The 18,636-nt window shown below is 39.8% G+C and overlaps 2 protein-coding genes across 2 annotated transcripts in view; both read left to right on the plus strand.

Annotated features, from left to right (window-relative positions):
* The first annotated feature begins 2,351 nt into the window (after positions 1-2,351).
* Positions 2,352-3,732, plus strand: LOC117961460 (claudin-20-like). Its single transcript, XM_034900134.1, has one exon. The coding sequence runs from the start codon at positions 2,524-2,526 to the stop codon at positions 3,346-3,348; it is 825 nt and encodes a 274-aa protein (XP_034756025.1). The 5' UTR covers positions 2,352-2,523; the 3' UTR covers positions 3,349-3,732.
* A 5,791-nt stretch (positions 3,733-9,523) lies between these two features.
* The window catches only part of LOC117961461 (interferon-induced protein 44-like), an 11,108-nt gene continuing 1,995 nt past the window's right edge, over positions 9,524-18,636 (plus strand). The window contains exons 1-5 of the mRNA XM_034900136.1: positions 9,524-9,553; positions 9,676-9,709; positions 9,883-10,076; positions 10,872-11,017; positions 11,452-11,623. Of these exons, the coding sequence (XP_034756027.1) occupies positions 10,025-10,076; positions 10,872-11,017; positions 11,452-11,623 (370 nt within the window). The 5' untranslated portion in view covers positions 9,524-9,553; positions 9,676-9,709; positions 9,883-10,024. The remainder of the gene's footprint in view (positions 9,554-9,675; positions 9,710-9,882; positions 10,077-10,871; positions 11,018-11,451; positions 11,624-18,636) is intronic.

The following is an 18,636-nucleotide window of genomic DNA, read 5'->3' on the forward strand; positions in this document are numbered from 1 at the left end:
GGGTTAGGGGCTAGGGAATGCATTATGTCAATGACTGGTCCCCACAAAGATAGGCAGACACAACTGTGTGTGTGCGTGTGTGTGTGTGAGAAGAAGTCTTTTCTAAATACTAATTTAATTAACAATTTCACAGTCGTTCCTTTTACAGAATCAATTTAGTAACTGATTGTAATCAAACATTGTAAAGGTTTATAATTACTCTGTTGGCACACACTCCAGACTCCGTATTTAGTACTAATCTATTTTTTTTATGTGTGCAAAAGCTAACCACTTACTGTCTAAATATTAAAATCAAATTTTCCGACTGGAGATTTTTTTGTATATAAATCTTGGATTAAAAAAGAAAATCATTTTTGTGACTTTTTATTAAATGTAGTTTTTCTTATAGAAATTATAACATTTTTACCTCTTCAGGCCTTTAAAATCCTACAGATGAAATAATGTGTGTATCAGAAGTTCATATTTCTTCTCTTTCAAGGGTCCAAAATCCAAAACGCGTGACCAACACACAGATGTGTCCACAGTACAAAACTCCCATTAGAAATCTCCCCGTTTTAAAGCTGCAGTAACTGCTGGTTTGGTTTACAAGATGAGCTTATCGCTCTGATTTTCCGGTGGGAAACAGTCGTCTTTATTGTGATTTTATTTGTTTATGAGTTCTTTATTAACAAAACACAACATTAATTAAGCCGTGTTGATGGTTGAAAGGACACACACAGGGACTTTAATGCTGTGTTTTCCCACAGGGAGTCTGGTTGGTGAAACTCTGTTTATTGTTTCCAGTTTTGTGGAAGCTGCTCGTGTCTGTGCAGGTTTTGAGGCTGATAAGACGCAGACTGCAGGATTATGGTAATAACAGGCTGCCACTGACTGACTGACTGACTGACTGCTGGAGTCCCACCGCAGCCCAAACGGGAGGGCGGGCTGTGGACGCTTATCACTGTGTTGCAGTGGGCCATTCTTTACACCGCTACACAACGGGCGACACCTTGATTCACACTGCAGCTGGACAAAGAACACCTCAGCTGTTTTTTATCTCCAAACCGGGGCGAAAATAAGGCGACCCAATGGTGCACGGTTTATGTTTTAAAAGCACACAGCAACGACTCCGACTGTCACTCGTCCTGAAATGGGACCATTTTCCAGAGCGAGGGACTCTGATCACGGCAGATATTATCAGTAATGATCAGTAATGAGCTTCTCCGTTCACGCTCAGCGTCATCTTTAAGAGGTTGTGCTGCATTTTTCAAACGCTCGTAAAACTCTTCCTGTGTTATCTCTTGAAACAAAAGGACAAAAAACTAAACAAATCTAACTGGTGCCACCCAAAGAAAACAATCAAAGGCAATCGTTTTCAGGTGAACCGATGCTTTTGTTAGATGGAAAGGCGACAAAGAGAGCCCTTTCTGCGTCGTCGTACCCCGCCATCAACTCATCAGATAAGAACGCTGCTCTGCGGCTCCTTCTGCGGAGCCGGTGACCTTCAGGTTATTGAAACAAAACAAAGAACCTGGTTCCTGAACCAGACTTTGGTCAGTTTTGTTCGTGTGAATGTTTCTGCCATTCAGAGAAACCTCGAAAGGGGGAGAAAGGACGCTTGGTGCATCTTTTCCAGGATGCAGAATGGGATGACTGTATGTACAGTTGCCAAGGATACAGCAGTAGGCGGAGGTGTAGTTAGAGACGGTTAACCCACAAACCCTGTGTCTCCGTCCTCAGGAATCACTTCAGGAGACGCTGCCAAAGACGCAACACAGGTAGGAACCCAGCTTCCATACAACTTCACTTCATTTCTCCTCTTGTTGCAGATGTTTGGGTATTGGACCGTGATGTCCTGATAGAGTCAAATAACTTCCCTCTCAACAGAGCTTTTTGTTTGTCCTCTGTGCTAAACAAGGCTGAACTAACACTGTTTTCATTGTCAATCTGTTAATTTAATCTGTTAATTTTCTCTTGATTTAACTAGTTGTGTGGTGTAACATGTCAGAAGATTGTGAATAATCTTTTCCCCAAAGCCCAAAATGATGTTTCCAAATGTCTTGTTTTGCCCACAACTCAAAGATATTCAGTTTAGTTTGAGAAGAGAAGAAACTAGAAATCCTTCATGTTTAACAAGCTGATATCAAATCTTTTTTTCACAACAAATGACTCCAATTGATTCATCTTTGCAGCTCTAGTGCTGAATGTTCCCTGCAGTGAAAAATGGCCCAGTAGGGGTAAACCCAAGGGACTGCAGCTTTAAATGGACATAATTGAGTGTCAATGATCACCACATCAGCTGCAGAGTAACTAATGCAGGCAATCAGCAAGCTCGCACATCAAAAAAAAAAAAAAAAAAAAAACTGCATCCCCATCAGCAGCCTCAGCTGTGCGTCCGTCACGCTCCCACGCTCACTCCAATTCTCATTTCTCCTCTGGTTGCAGCCCACTGGAGCCTGCACTGAGGAATTATCTGCTGTCAGGATCTGCCGAGGACGCCGACCGGGACCCGGGACCCGGGAGCGGCAAGGAGGGTGCTGAGCCATGCTGTCTGCAGCCGTACAGATCCTAGCGTTCGCCCTGGCGTTGCTGGGCGTCCTCGGCGCAACCGTGGCCACTCTGCTTCCCAACTGGAAGGTGAGCATCAACGTGTGGACCCACTTCATGACTCCTATCTCGCAGATGCAGGGGCTGTGGATGGACTGCGTCTGGTACAGCTCCGGTGTCTTCAGCTGCACCATGAAGAACTCTGTGCTGACGTTGCCGGCGTATCTGCAGACCATGCGGGCCGCTATGGTTTTGTCCTGCATGGTTGCATCGTTTGGACTCTGCCTCGCCTCCCTGGGGCTGAAATGTACCCGCTGGGGAGGCAGCCACCGAGCAAAGGGGCACACGGCCATCGCTGCTGGGGGTTGCTTTGTCCTCGCCAGCTTCCTGTGCCTAGTTCCCGCGTCATGGTTCACCAACGAAGTCATCACCGTCTTTTTGACGACAGACCTGCCGGAAAGCAGCAAATATCAACCCGGAGGAGCTCTTTGCGTGACGTTTGTCTCTGCCGGCTTCCTCCTGGCTGGAGGCGTGATTTTTTGTCTGTCGTGTCCAGGAAAAAGATCAGGACGCCCAGACTATCCCCCGCCCGACCACCCCGACAGATTTGTCCTGCACCGAGACGATCAGCGGAGGCGCGAGCCGCAGGCGGAGAACTCGCAGCCGAAAAACAGGCAAAACCAAACGGTTCAGCTGCAGATGGACAACGTGAAGACGCAGAAACCTCCTCAGGAGAAACGTGAGCAGCAGGTTTACTCGTCTCCCTCCAAACTCCCTCCGAAAGACATCAAGGACAGCTACAGCCTCCAGGAGTATGTCTAATCCTCACAGCGGACCGGGGAAGTGTGGAGTTCTCAGCTGAGGCTTTCTGGCTCATAGTCAGGAGGAGGTGGGCTGGGGGAGGAGATAATTACCAAGTGTTGGAAAGGACAGACTGTGGATTCAGCCGAATGTCGAAAAAAAAAAAAAAAAAAAGCCGAGAACACGAGCTGTGTCAAAAAGAAATGCTTAAAATAAAACTGCACAGGCACCAAACACTGTAAAACCTTTAAAAACTGCCGCAGCTTTCTCATACCAAAGGTCTAAAAAAAAATGTAATAAAAAATGAACCTGCTGATTGTTAAAATAGAAAAAGGAAAGCCATCATTCAGCAGCTGTAGGTGCTGTCTGCCTTCTCAAACAGGGCCGGTCCAAAGCTTTCTGAAACAACATAATATATATGTTTTGTAGAGATTTATTTAAAAAAATATATATAAAAAGTACAAAAAAACTGATATATAGTTTAACTTTTGGACTCACTTGTGTCATAGCACTTTAATTCAATTTACTTCCCTTATGTTAAATTTGACCCATTTTCAAAGTTTTCAGTAGAAACCCGTTCCGCCATTCAAAATAACAAAACAGTTTCCTGACTAAACAATATCTGCCATATTTTTGTGATAATCCATCAACATACATTCCTCTAATCTTCACTATATTGAAATGATTCATAATTTTTGCCTATTTTACTCCAAAATAAGGTATAATTTCACGTACAGTAAATATTTATCGGCCATAAATTTAAAAAAAAGTAAAACCAGTGGTAATTAGTTGGAATGAAATTGGCTAGAGTGATACTATACTATACTATACTATACTAAACTATGCTATACTATACTATACTAATATGCTTGATAAAAAGGCAAAACAGACCGGGGGTTACGATTTAGCGTCAAAATTATGTTACGTAGCTAACTGAAGTAACATAATGTCAGCATGACGTGTTAAGAAATGTTAAATAATGAAAAATACATTTTAAAAGACACTTCATAGAAATAAAAAAACTCTACCTTTAACCGTCCTGTTGACCCATTTGCAGAAAGTCTTTATATCACAAATGGTGTTTTCTTTCAAGAAATTGTCCCAAAAAAATAACCTGGATAACAGTGTTCTTTAGTGTAAAATGAATGATCAGTTCAATACTTTCAATTAATGGGCGGGATAGCTCATTTTGTAGATCGGGCGCCCAAATGTAGAGGTTTACTCTTCGAGACAGCGGGCCCGGGTTTGACTCTAACCTTCGGCCCTTTGCTGCATGTCATTCCCTCTCTCTCCCCTTTCATGTCTTCAGCTAGCCTGTCAAAAATAAAGACCGAAAATGCCACAAAAAAAATAAGAAAAAAAATGCTTTCCGTTAATTTGGGTGTTTTAAAAGATTGTATAGCATTTTATTAAAATGTACACCAAATTGTAAATTAAATTATTACATTTAGAACAAATAATACAGAATAGTAGTCGCACATTCATCATTTCAAAATTAGGCATATTCTTCTATAAATGAGATTAATTGACCATGATTTTCAAAAATAGGTTTAAAAATAGTGGTAATAAGTTGGTATTACTGAAAAAAAGCATTGAAGACATTGAAGAAAAACAAAAATATTGACAAAAACATCAGAAAATGTGTCAAAAATATAAAAAGGTAAAAACAAATGTTAATTTTGACCCAGAAGGACAAGTCGACCTGAAGACAACACAACGGTTAAATAGATCACGTTACTGTGTTGTGTCAACAGTTAACTTCATTTAAGGTTGTAGAGGACATTTTCTAATCTGCTTCGTCCGGAGCTTAGCGCCGCCCAAATCGACTGTGATTGGGTTAAAGAAATGCAACCAACCCAGAACGTTTTCTTCTCCTCCTGTCCCAGAATTAGGGCCGGGCGATATGGAGAAAATCAAATATCACAATATTTTTACCAAATACCTCGATATCAATACTGCAACGATACCGTAGTGTTGACTATTGGTGATTTCACAAAATATTTACACAATGAGATTTTTGGTAAATATTCATCAGTAATGTGAATATAATGACTAAGTGGGTAAAGGAAAATAATAGAACAGCTATAACAGTCTGGTAAGATCAGAAAATTACATAACTTTACTGTAATGCAGCCGTTAAAACCAGGAAAAGCCAACACTTATGCTAAATTACGATATCCAAAATCTACGACAATATCTAGTCTCATATCACGATATCAATATCATATCGATATATTGCCCAGCTCTACCCAGAATGCATCTGTGGTGTAGCCAGCCACGGGGCTTTGGACTATTGTCTGGCAATGATTGATTACTCTATGATAAATCTTGAAGTATATATAAACTTATATTTACAAAAAATACAGGAACCAAGTTCACGTTACTTTTGAAGCCTCCTGTTGATGAAGTCCCTTCTGCAGTGTCTGCTTTGGGCCGGCTCTGCATGAACTCTGCTCTCAGTGCTTTAGATGCTTACAGCTTAGATTTAGTGGAAGCTGTTGCCGTAGAAACTGTGCCTGAAGCAATAAAAACCTTTTCACAATGCAGTCAACGATTAAGGCCACATCTACCCTGCTACGTTAACATTTTTTAAGCGTTTTAGCTCCGGTAGCAGAACGTATCTCTGTCCGTACCAACACGTCACACACATCACATCACATGACCGTTCACACACACTGGGCATGTGCATGACAGTAAACAGGAAGCTGATTGTCTGACGTTACTCTGCGGCTGAAAAACACAGATATAGAAGTCAAAAACACAGAAAATACCCTCAAAAATACCCAGTATGTTACATGACACTAAAGGAGACGAACAAGCGTGTGTTATTCGACGCTCAAGGAGACAACCATGCGCATGTTTTAGGACTCTAAAGGAGACAACTAAGCACGTGTTACATGATGCTAAAGGAGGCAACCAAGCGTATGTCGTTTCACGCTAAAGGAGACGACCAAGCACGTGTTATAAGACGCTAAACGATACCTTTTATCATCAGTAACAACGACAAAGGGCCCTGACCAAGCGTCCGTATGGGAGTGAGAATGTGTTGACATTTCTAAAAGAGTTTTCACTAAAAATGAATCCCCTATGCTCCCACATTTCTAGGAAATTTTCAAAATTAGGTCTTGTGTTCCTACAATTCCTTCAATGTGCCCTGTCCTCGCACAACCTGTGTTAGGGTTGTAAGGTTAGGGGGATACGATCCGATACAAATTTTATAAAAAAGGAAATGTGGGAACAAAGGACCTATTTTCATTATAAAAACATTTCTTAGAGATGAGGAAAATGTGGGAACACAGTGCTTTGGGAGGCACGCTCCCTGGGAAATGCTGCAGTAATGTGAGTGCGAGGTGTAAACGTAGTAGAAGACATTCCCTTTAAAAACCAAAACTTAGAAGTGTAGATGCCGCCAACAATGAGTCCAGATCCAAAGCGTCAAAGTCAAAGTGACGTCCGCTCCATCTTTTCCCAACGGTTCAGGGGGAGGCGAGAGGTGCAGAGCGGCATGGAGAGAGGTAATGATGCTCTTTGCTTTCCCATTATCCTCTCACCACGGTTGGATGCACACAGCACACACACCCCTCCACCACCCTCCTTCAGCTGTATGGAAAGGACATCAGTCATTTGCAGGATGTAACTTGCAGCCTAATAGAGAAGGGACAGTCCACAGTACTGGTGGGCGTTCGTCCTCTGGACCTGAGGTGAGCTGTCACTCAAACCTGCCAATGCTTCTTGGGAATAAAAAAAAATGCTCAGCTAAACGCCCACTCTGCCTCTCAGGAAAAGCTTCAAACCTGCAAAAAAAAAGAGGAAATTGAGTCGATTCGTCAGCACTGCAGCAACATTTCACTGTCAAACCAGACAGTGATGCATTAATGTAGGAAACGCAAGCAGCTAGAAAATAAATAAAAAAACTCAAAGCTTGGCACAAGAACAAAAAAAGGCATCAACAGAATACTTTATCTATTCTATGTTGCCTCTGATGCGGTCTTTGCTGCTCCTGGACTCAAATCTTAGCCCAACAGTGTTTTGATAAAAGGACAACTGGACATTTAACCCTTGTGTTCTCCTCCCGGGTCCAAATTACACTCTTTTAAACCGTTTTCTTCCATTTTTGTTGCTTATTTTAAACAATTTTGGCACTTTTTTCCATTAACACCAGTATATTCACCACTATATTTATTTGCACTAGTTTTAGATTTATTTTTGGAATTCATGGTCAATAAACCTCATTTATATGAAATTTCCTAATTTTATGTAAGACAAAAAGCTGAAATTATGAATGATTTTGACTTATGTGTTAAGATCAGAGGATTGAAGGCAATGGGTAATAAGAGATCTGTCAAAGTTTAGTCAGGATGATGCTATAAAATTGACCACAACGGCCAAAAGTCTATGAAAATAGAGATCTGAGCCCTAATTTCCTTTGCAAGGAGCGTCTTACAGAACAATTCATGTTATTTTGGTGCAACTTGGATTAAAAAAAAAAAGAATTATGATATGGAAACTTTAAAAATGGATCAAATTTGACCCTGAGGACAACAGGAGGGTTAAAACGCTTTGTGAAAATGGATGTCACACCGTCTCCCATCCGGAGCACTTGAATGTTTTATTAAAGGTACGACGGCTTAGTTTGAGCAACATTTTATGAACTACAGGTCTGTGTCAGTATTTATCTTCTGGTCGAACATTTAGATTTCTTCCTGTTTTCTCTCTGCGATATGAGAAGTAGCCTGACAACAAATCGCTCTAAAAGCATTTTTTATTTCCAAGTCAGCTGGTTGTCATTCACTTGCAGTTGCTGATTTATCGTTTTAAAGTTTTGGACAAAACTGTTAAAACTCCACATAAAACCAGCTGAGGAGACTCTGGATTCATCACTGTCTTTTTATCTTTTAAAAAATAAAACAGGTCGGATCTGAAACTTTCAATGGGCTCCTGATTTTATTTTTTAAGTCAAACGCAATGTGTTTTTTTATAGAAGTTTTTAGCAATTGAATATTTGGCGTCTAATAGGAGACTTTAAATAATACAACTCAATTGCACGACACAACCAGAAGCAGATGCAGGTGTAGAGTTTATTAGAACAGAAAATCCAGCTTTACGTGTCGATGACAAACAAGAAACCAAACCAGAGTGGAAACCTAAATTAAGACTCTGGGCCCTATTTTACCGAAATGCACCTGGCGCAAGTCCGCGTGTCCAAAACTACTTTTGCTAGTTAGACGCAGGAAAAAAAAGAGGGCCGGGCGCATGGTTCGAAAGGGTCGTACTTAGTGACTTCCAGTGTTGGGAGTGATGCAATTACACTAATGCATTCCTTTTTGCTGTAACACAGTAATATAACGCATTCCTAATTACATTTTGGTAATTTTATACTCGTTACAATCTCAGTAACGCGAGTTCCAACGCATTTTAAAGCAACATTTATGGTGTTTTGTTTTTGTTAAGAATTCACCAACACCCCAAAACCTTTCTTCACAGGAAAAAATGCCGTGAGTGTTATTTCCTGTTATGAAAAAGGAACGTGTGAACTAATTTAGGATACAAAATAATCTTAGAAATGTGGGAACATTGGCGCGATCTGCAGGGGCCGGTCTTATGCTCCATAGTGTGCAGTGTGTGTTTTGGTTGTGTATTTTCTCTTCAGGTGGGTGCTGTGCTGGTGACGTCACTCCTGCAGTTTGAGATGATCAGCTGCTTTCGGTAAAGATTTCTTTAAGTTGTTTGTTTTACAACAAATGACTTCATTTATCTTTGATACGTTTCCGCCTTTCCCTGAATTGTCCCCGGTTTATTTCTTTGTTCTGTCCTGTAGCTGCTCCTGGACATGATGAAAATGAAAGTAAATGTTTGGTTTCTGGTCCCGTGACAAAGGGAAATGTATCTTATATGTGTGGGAGGATCACCTATTGACAGTTGTCCAAGTGTTAGATTCAGTCTTTCTTGCTCACGTTGTTCCAGTACAACAACGCAGGTACGAAGTTTCTATTATCCTCACATCTGTTGTAATATTGCTTGTGGGAGGTAGAGCAGTACAGCCCAATCCGGCTGGGGGGAGTTCAAGCCCGACCAGACTCCTCTCATGGACCTGTACCTTGTCTTTCTTTGTTATGCTGTTATAGTTCTAGACTGCCTTTACCATAAAAAAATTAACCTTTACCACATGTTTAACTGTTTTATTATCCAGCCATGGGAGCAAACCACTCGGAACAAGCTCCTCAACGTAAGATTGTTTATTAAAAACAGGTTCCTCTCACCTCTTATTTATGGAAAATGACCTGCACATTGACTGTATTTTAAAAAAATCTTTTGTTTCATCTGAACATGGGATGTGCAATTTGTCAGTTCTCAGCATACCATGGAGGGAAATAAACTGGAGGTGAGTGTGTCTGCACCTTTATCTACAAAATCTTTGTAGTCTGTTTCCTTGTTTCATGTCATCTTGATTATCTTCCAAGTTGTTACCTTTCAAACGCCAGGACAGAAAATATTGAAAAGTTTCTATACACTATATACATCTAAACTGTGATGTATGTTTCCTTTCCTGAGCAGAGACAAACAGAGGGATCTGCAGTATGTAAATAACTACAAACCTCAGACTGAGGGCCGCCTGCTCAGGATTCTTCTTCATGGTCCGGCTGGAGCTGGAAAATCCAGTTTCATCAACTCTGTCCAAAGTGTCTTACTTGGCAGAATGTACACACTTGCTTTGGCAAACAACACCTTTAGCAGCTGTTTCACCAAAACTGTAAGGGGGGAACATTTTATTGTTTCTCTAAGATTACATCCCATTACATACAACTTTGTAAACCTTTATGAAACTTGTTTAATAATTTATTTAATTATTTACATGTATACATTTGTATATTGGAGTGTGCCCTACCAAGGGGCTGTTGCATAAAAGTAGACTAAAGAAATCCAGGATAAGTGTAAAAGTGCAGATAGACGTAGTGTGAGCCGCTCATCGCAGCTTAGTCGGTTGTACGTTTGCCGATCCGAGATGAACAGGTGAAACTATGTCTAGCCAGGTCTAGATAGCCGGGATAAGTGCACGTTCATGGCTTTTTTAAATAGACGATGGTATCCTTCACAGATTTACTGATGCAGAAATGGAGAAGACACATTGTTTATACTGTAAACAGAGTGAGCGGCAACTTCTTGCAAACACATTATTTGTAAAAAAAAAAGAAAAGAAAAAGGAAACACAGCTGCTGTCAAGAAACAGCAATAATCCATCCCGGATAAAAGGATTATCCTGGCTTTATTCTGGTTTTGTGCAATAGCCCCCATGTGAGCTACCCAGGTGCCCCAATGATTTTGTTTTCAAGGAGGCAGTTACTTTAGAAAACTCTACAGAGACCCACAACAAAGTTTGGTGAGACCAAACAAAGCACAGTTGGAGACTCGTCTGAATGCAAATACCAACAAGTACACATTCTCTGTACTCAAGGACTCAAGTACTACAGCTCTGTGGTTTACTATATGCGGGCTGGGTATTGATTGCACAGTGTTACCTGCACTTTTTTCTATATCTGCTTTATAGTACACAACCTACAAGATCAAAAAAGGCGCAGACACCTTTTACCCTTTTGTTTTCAATGACATCATGGGCCTGGGTCCAACCAATGGGGTCCAAGTAAAAGATGTAAATCTGGCTATGAAGGGAAAGGTGAAGGAGGGTTACAAGGTACAGTTCTTTTGCAATGTTTTCCACAAAATGGGTTAATGTTATAATTTTTTAATTATACACATGTTACTACCGCCTCACAGGCCACAACAAAAGAGGGAGATGCACAGTAACGTAACAATAATGAAGGGACATATATTAAATAATGATGCAAACAAGAGCAAGATGAGGTGTGATTGTCCGTATCAGTGATGAATGAAGGTGTATGGATGTAGTGGAGAATGTGGGGTGCATGTTGTCAGTAGTTAACAACGGAAACAACTAAACAGAGGGAAATCATGCTTGTACTTGGTTGGGGAAATGCACCGAATCTGCCATCCTAACCTTAACCACTCATGAAATGCCAAACGCCAACCAATAGCGCTGCTTTGTAGGGCGGGTCTTGGCGTGGCCATAGTTACGGTCATTTAACTAGATATTAACTTGTTTTCCAGTTCAATCCTGATTCTAAGTTGTCAAAGGATGATCAATTCTACAACAAAGGTCCAACCAACAACGACAAAGTGCATGTTTTGGTTTGTGTCATTAACGCCACCACAGTATCTCAACTAAGTGAAAATATTGTGAAGAAGATTCGGGAGATAAGGAAGGAAGCCACTGACCTGGGTGAGAGCAGACATCTCTGTTTCTCTACATATTATTTTCCAATGAATCACTTTTTTTTTAAAGCATCCTGTAGCTGTAATCCACAATTCACTTACCTCATGTATCTTTGTTTGTAGTTTCTATAATCACAGCAGCTGTGTTATTTCCAGGTATTTATGTCAGTTACAGGACTCAGTAAATTTGTGTTCTCCTTGCAGGTATTCCTCAAGTGGCCATTTTCACCAAGATTGATCAGGTCTGTCCTGAAATCAAAGACGATTTGCAGAACGTCTACCACAATAAGTACCTGAAGGAACAGGTATGTTTAATAAGTAATACGACAAATCTGCACATAGATGGATGGAGTCACAGTTGAAAATGTATTGTTTTTCTGTTAAAACATTTACAAAACCGAGGGGCTCCTCACGGACATAGTTGTTGTCCGACCCGCAGAGTTGAACCCCCAGACTGTGTGGACTGCCATCCGTTTAGAAGGGTACAGATGTTTTCGGTTCATTATTAGACCGTGACGGGCCCCATTTGATGTTTTTTTTGGTCAAAATCATCACTAAAACTCATGCCATTGGAAAGGTACGAATAGCAGAAGTGTCCTATTAATCAGCAAAAAACGATTAGATTTTTTTTTTAAATTGCAGATGTGGGCACAGTCCTTAAACAGTATATCTCTACTACGGCTACTACTACTACTACTATATGGATTCTGATACCCAAACTTGGGGCATTGACTAATTCCCAGAATGCATCACATACCAGAGATCTTTACTCAGGAAATTCAAATCCTGACTATTTTTCCCTCTGCACACACCTGACCAATATCTGCCTGAAGTGGCCATGATGTTAGATTGTCATTACTATTGTTACAAAAACTATTGGACATTTCAAGTTCCAACTTTTATTGTAGATGCAAAATTTAAGCAAGTCATGGCATTGTCAACAATTACAGTTTTACAGTAACGGCTGCTGCTTTTTATTGTAAAACTCAGGATGGATCGGTAATGTCTGGCCAATACCTGATTACCTTAATAACATCAGTATGAGTCCAAAAGCCTAAACTGCTGTTTGTTGTCTTGACGTAGATGGAGATGTTCAGTGCCACAGTGGGAATTCCCATGAACTGCATCTTCCCTGTGAAGAACTACAATGAAGAAATCGACCTCGACAGTGACGTTGATTCACTGATCCTGAGCGCCCTGAGAAACATCCTCAACTTCGGATATGATTGCATCAACAAGAAGAACGAGGGATCAGACCGCCAAGTGTAATCACAGCATAAAAGGCTGTAACGTGGCTATATGTAACTTTCAGTTTGTAATTATTGTAGCTTTGGACAAAAGCAGTAGTGTTTTACCACACCTGCTGTAGTAGAGGTGCTGTACAGCCCACTGTAAATTACTGAGTTAGTGTTACTGGGAGGTCATGTTGTCTTGGCGAATGTTTTGCTCAACAAGAAAAAAAATTCAAGAGAAAAAGTTATATAGTAATAAAATATAAAACCAGACGCATTTAACAAAGTTGCATTCAAAACAAATTGTTCAACACGTGTATTTTGTCAGGTAATTGTGACATTTAACCAATATTTGAGATGTGTGAAATAATATTTTCAGAAGTCATCTTAATAAAAACAATGTAAAAAAAGACTAAAATGTTTTGACTAAAACTAGACTAAAACCACAAGACTTTTAGTTGACTACAAAATCATAAGTGAATGACTAAATATGACTAACAAGGACATTTGGCACAAGACTAAGGCTTCATCAACTCTGTGTAAGTTATCTTACATGGCCATATATACGCACCCGCTTTGGGCGGACAACACCTCTCATGGCTGTTTCACCAAAAGAGTATGAAGAGTTTTGGATTCACAAATTCATTGTCATATAAAAACCTTCCAAATCTTTATGAAATATAGTGGGCCCTATCTTTCACCTAGCGCAGCGAAAAGCCCATCTTTGCTTATTTAAATGCTGGTCTTACAGGGAGGTGTGTTCAGGTGCATTCTGGGTGTGCTGGTCTTACAGGGAGTTGTGTTCAGGTGCATTCTGGCTGTATTGCTATCTTAAAGGCATCGCGCCATTGACCAACAAAAACCTCTAAAGTCACTAACGCAGCATTTCATTGTTAATTTAACAGCAAATTAGTGAAATGCTCCTACGGTCGTGCACAGGGACACACACTATGGTTGTTACACACACATGCAGAAGATTATATACAAAATAATGGTGTAAACCATTTGCCCGGCGCACAAATGCTTTTTTTCGCCAACAAACTAGAAAAAGGGGATATGGACGAGGCCCAAGGCCCAATGCCAGTTAGAGGATCTGTCTTGGTAGTGGATGGGAAAAAGTGATAAAACAAAACTCAGGGTTACATGACAACAGCAGCATAAAGTCAGAGAAAAGGAAACCATGCTGAGGTTAAGAGAAATATGAATGATGAATGAATGAATAAGAAATTAAACTAAATAAAACTATTATTCAGGAAGACTGGTTCCTAAACTTTGTGCAGCAGTGACACAAAAAACTGCAGCGGCCGGTCTTATGCTCCATAGTGTGTAGTGTGTGTTTTGGTTGTGTATTTTCTCTTCAGGTGGGTGCTGTGCTGGTGACGTCACTACCCCAGTTGAAGATGATCAGCTGCTTTTGGTAAAGATTTCTTTAAGTTGTTTGTTTTACAACAAATGACTTGATTTATCTTTGATACGTTTCCGCCTTTCCCTGAATTGTCCTCCAGTTTATTTCTTTGTTCTGTCCTGTAGCTGCTCCGAGACATGCAGGACGTAACAGCCTCCGGTGAGACCCATTCACCTTTTTGTTCCCAGTCCTGTGACCGGTCAGTGATCAGACTTGTGGTTCTGTGTTTAGGCGGTATGAGACTCTGGTACAGCAACAAGTTTAGTTGTTATAAAACGAAGGATGCGGCCTCTTTTCCAACAATAAAACTGCTTTGAAAGTAGAAAACAAACATCCTGATGAAAATGAACGTAAATGTGTGGTTTAAGAAGTAATTGGCTTTTGCAGGGCCTCAAATTAACCTGAATCAAGCAGTTTAGTTTAAAGATAGTAAAATGAGTGGGGCTGCCTCTTTGCATGAAATAAAAAACACAGAGAAAAAGAACTGCTTTGAGAGAGAAAACCAACATCATAATGAAAATGAAAGCAAATGTGTGGTTCTGGTCCCGTGAAAAAGGCAAATGTATCTTATATGTGGGTGGATCACCTTTTGACATTATAAACGTCCACATAAAGCATTTGTCCAAGTGTTAGATTCAGTCTTTCTTGCTCACGTTGTCCCAGTACAACAACGCAGATACAAAGTTTCCATTACCCTCAAATGTGTTGTGATAATATTATATTATATTATAATTATAATATTGTGCTTCCTGTGTTTTTGAACGTATTGTCAGTATTTTGTCTATTTCGGATCCTAAGTAGGCGATATTAAAGATCTTCTGACTCCTTATGAGCCCGTGCATCCTCTTAGATCGGCTGGTCGTGGCCTGCTGGTCGTTACCAGAGAGTTTTTTTTTCAGAGCCTTAAATTCAACTATCAGAAAGTTTAGTTTAATTAAAGTGAAACAATTATTGGGGCTGCCTCACATAAACTGTGCTTTGAAAAGAGAAAACAAACATCCTGGTGAAAATGAAAGTAAATGTGTGGTTTAAGAAGTAATTGGCTTTTGCAGGGCCTTAAAATTAACCTGAATCAAGCAGTTTAGTTTAAAGATAGTAAAACGAGTGGGGCTGTCTCTTTGCATGAAATAAAAAACACAGAGAAAAAGAACTGCTTTGAGAGAGAAAACCAACATCATGATGAAAATGAAAGCAAATGTGTGGTTTCTGGTATGATGACAAAGGGAAATGTATCTTATATGTGGGAGGATCACCTATTGACATTACAAACATCCACATAAAGCATTTGTCCAAGTGTTAGATTCAGTCTTTCTCACTCACTTTGTCCCAGTACAACAACGCAGGTACGAAGTTTCTATTACCCTCAAATGTGTTGTGATAACATAATATTATATTATAATTATAATATTGTGCTTCACATAAACTCTGCTTTGAAAAGAGAAAACAAACATCCTGATGAAAATGAAAGTAAATGTTTGGGTGACAATACTGTTTTTCTGTGGGTGTATCACTTAATACTAAATAATGTACATCAACATTACCAACAGTTACGTGCATTAAGTCACGACTCTTAGTCCGAGGCTCATATTCCATCTTTCTGTCTTACTTTGTTCCAGTACAACAAACCCAGGTAAGACGTTTTTACTGTCCTGTAATGTATAATAAACGTGTGCGTCCTGTGTTTGTGAAATTGTATTTGTTTCATCAGCAACATGATGAAATCCCCCAACTCCCGGTCTGTGTTCAGGGGGCAGAAACTGTCACCACATTTAAGAATAACCTGAAAACCGTCCTCTTTGATGAAGCTTATAGTGTTGCAGCGTTTGCCGAGCCAGGACAAACTGCTTCTCTTCATAGTTTTCGGATCCCAAGTAGGCGATATTAAAGATCTTCTGATTCCTTATGAACCTGCTTAGATCGGCAGGTTGTGGCCTCCTGGTCGACTGACTGGTGACCAAGAACTAAGAAGTAGGCTAACTGGCTTTTGCAGTTTGGACCCCCAAACCCTGGAATGGCCTTACTGCAGAAATTAGGTCAGTCAAATCTATCGTTGATTTTAATTCTCTTCTTAGAAAGGCTCTGTATCTTTGTGTGAATCTTGGTTCATTTATTTATGTTGAATTGTGTTGTTTTAACGTATTTCCTCTAGTCGTGCATCACATTCAACAGTTTACAAAAAAAAAAAAGCTTAATAATTTTGTAAAAAAAAAAAGTGTGTCTGTTTTATTACATGTTTTATTTATTTAAAGCCTGGGTTTTGTGTTGTATTTCTACTTTGGTTAATACATAATTTAAATGTTTGAAGATCGGAACAATTTAACAAGGTGTGGCAGAACATAGTGTGTGTGTGTGTGTGTGTGTGTGTGTGTGTGTGTGTGTGTGTGTGTGTGTGTGTGTGTGTGTGTGTGTGTGTGTGTGTGTGTGTGTGTGTGTGTGTGTGTGTGTGAGTAAAACAGTGTGTATGTAAAAGTATGAGTATGCATGAGTGTGGTTTAAGATCCGGTGAAGTAGAGGAATACTGTTAACTAGTAGCAGCTGTACTCTGATTGGAGAATGAAACTACCCAGTATGCTGGTATACGTATTACTTCTTGATGAAAATAATAAAAATTATACATAATTTGGATGTGTTTTGATAGCCCAGTTTATTCTATACATTTACCACTTGTTTCTTTAGGATTTGGGAAAGAAAAATCCAAACCTGAAGATCACAAAACTCCTCCACGTAAGATTGTTTAAAAAACAAAACCGGTTGTTATTTATGGACAACTACACATTATTGCATGATGGGGTATCTTTTGAGTCATCTAAACATTTGTTGTGCAATTTGTCAGTTCTCAGCCAACCATGGAGGGAAATAAACTGGAGGTGAGTGTATCTGCACCTTTTATCTACTAAATCTTGTTCTGCAAACTGCACAATCAACCTCGTTTCCTTGTTCCATGACATCCTGATTAACTTCACAATTGTTTTGTGACACCTGGGTTCTATAAAATATAGTTTAGTCTACTCTAATGTCATGTTTACTTTCCCTGAGCAGAAACAAGCAGACCACTCTGCAGTATGTGAAGGACTACAAACCTAAAACTGAGGGCCAGCTGCTCAGGATTCTCCTTCATGGTCCGGTTGGAGCTGGAAAATCCAGTTTCATCAACTCTGTCCAAAGTGTGTTACACGGCAGAATGTACGCCCAGGCTCTGGTGGACAACACCTCTCACGACTGTTTCACCAAGAAGGTATGACAAACTGTTTATTGCGTCGATTCAATTCAAGAAAATTTTATTTATGGTATCAAATCATAAGAGTTATCTTCAGTCCTTCCAGAAAAATGCAGAGATTTTTTTTTATTTTTGCGGTCAAAATACCTTGATGATGCAACACGTTTTCTTAATAAAGGCAATGGAAAATGCAGGATATTTTTTCAATTTTGTGCACTGAAATTGCTGCAACTTGCAAAAACTTCTCTTGTCGCGTTATTACGTCAATTCATAAGATTCCCATGGAAACAGGGAAAAAGGCTACTCTTGTGTGAACTAATTGCAAATATTTTCAACTCTCTGCTAAGATATGTGACTATTTGCAACAAAAATGCGGGGATTATGAAATCATGCAAGCCCTGCATTATTTTGTGTGAAAATTGTAAATTTATGCGGCAAAAGTGCGGCCCCCACATAAATATGCAGACTTTTGGCTGATTATGCGTTGAATTATTAGATTAGATTAAATTCAACTTTATTGTCATTACACAGGTACAAGGCAAAGAAATGCAGTTTGGGTCTAACCAGAAGTGCAATAGCAGTAAGTGCAGGATATACAATGGTTCCATAAGTGCAGAACATGGATAAGTACTGATTAAATATAGAAATAAATACTATTGTGAAATGAAACAAACAAAACAAATGAAATTGCGATTGCATAATCGTGTTTTTCTGGAGGGACTGGATCTTATGACACTTTACAGATTGAATAAGTAAATTTTTTGGATGTGGGTCTGGATTTCCAGGCTGCAAAATAACTGCACTTTTCTCTTTCTGCTTATTAGTACACGACCTACAACATCGCAAAAGGCCCAGAGACATTTTACCCTTTTGTCTTCAATGACATCATGGGCCTGAGTCCAACCGGCATCCAACTGAACGATGTCAAACTGGCCATGATGGGAAAAGTAAAGGACGGTTACTCGGTACAGTTACCTTGCAATGTCCTCAACAAATTAAGTTTATTACTTTCAATTATGTACTAAATTCTATTTACTTTCTGACATTTAACTGGATACAAACTTGTTTCCCAGTTCAATCGTGATGCTAGGATGCCAGAGGAGGGCCCATTCTACAACAAACATCCTACTGACAACAACAAAGTGCATGTTCTGGTTTGTGTCATC

The sequence above is a fragment of the Etheostoma cragini genome, chromosome 18 (assembly GCF_013103735.1).
Source record: "Etheostoma cragini isolate CJK2018 chromosome 18, CSU_Ecrag_1.0, whole genome shotgun sequence".
Lineage (NCBI taxonomy): Eukaryota > Metazoa > Chordata > Actinopteri > Perciformes > Percidae > Etheostoma > Etheostoma cragini.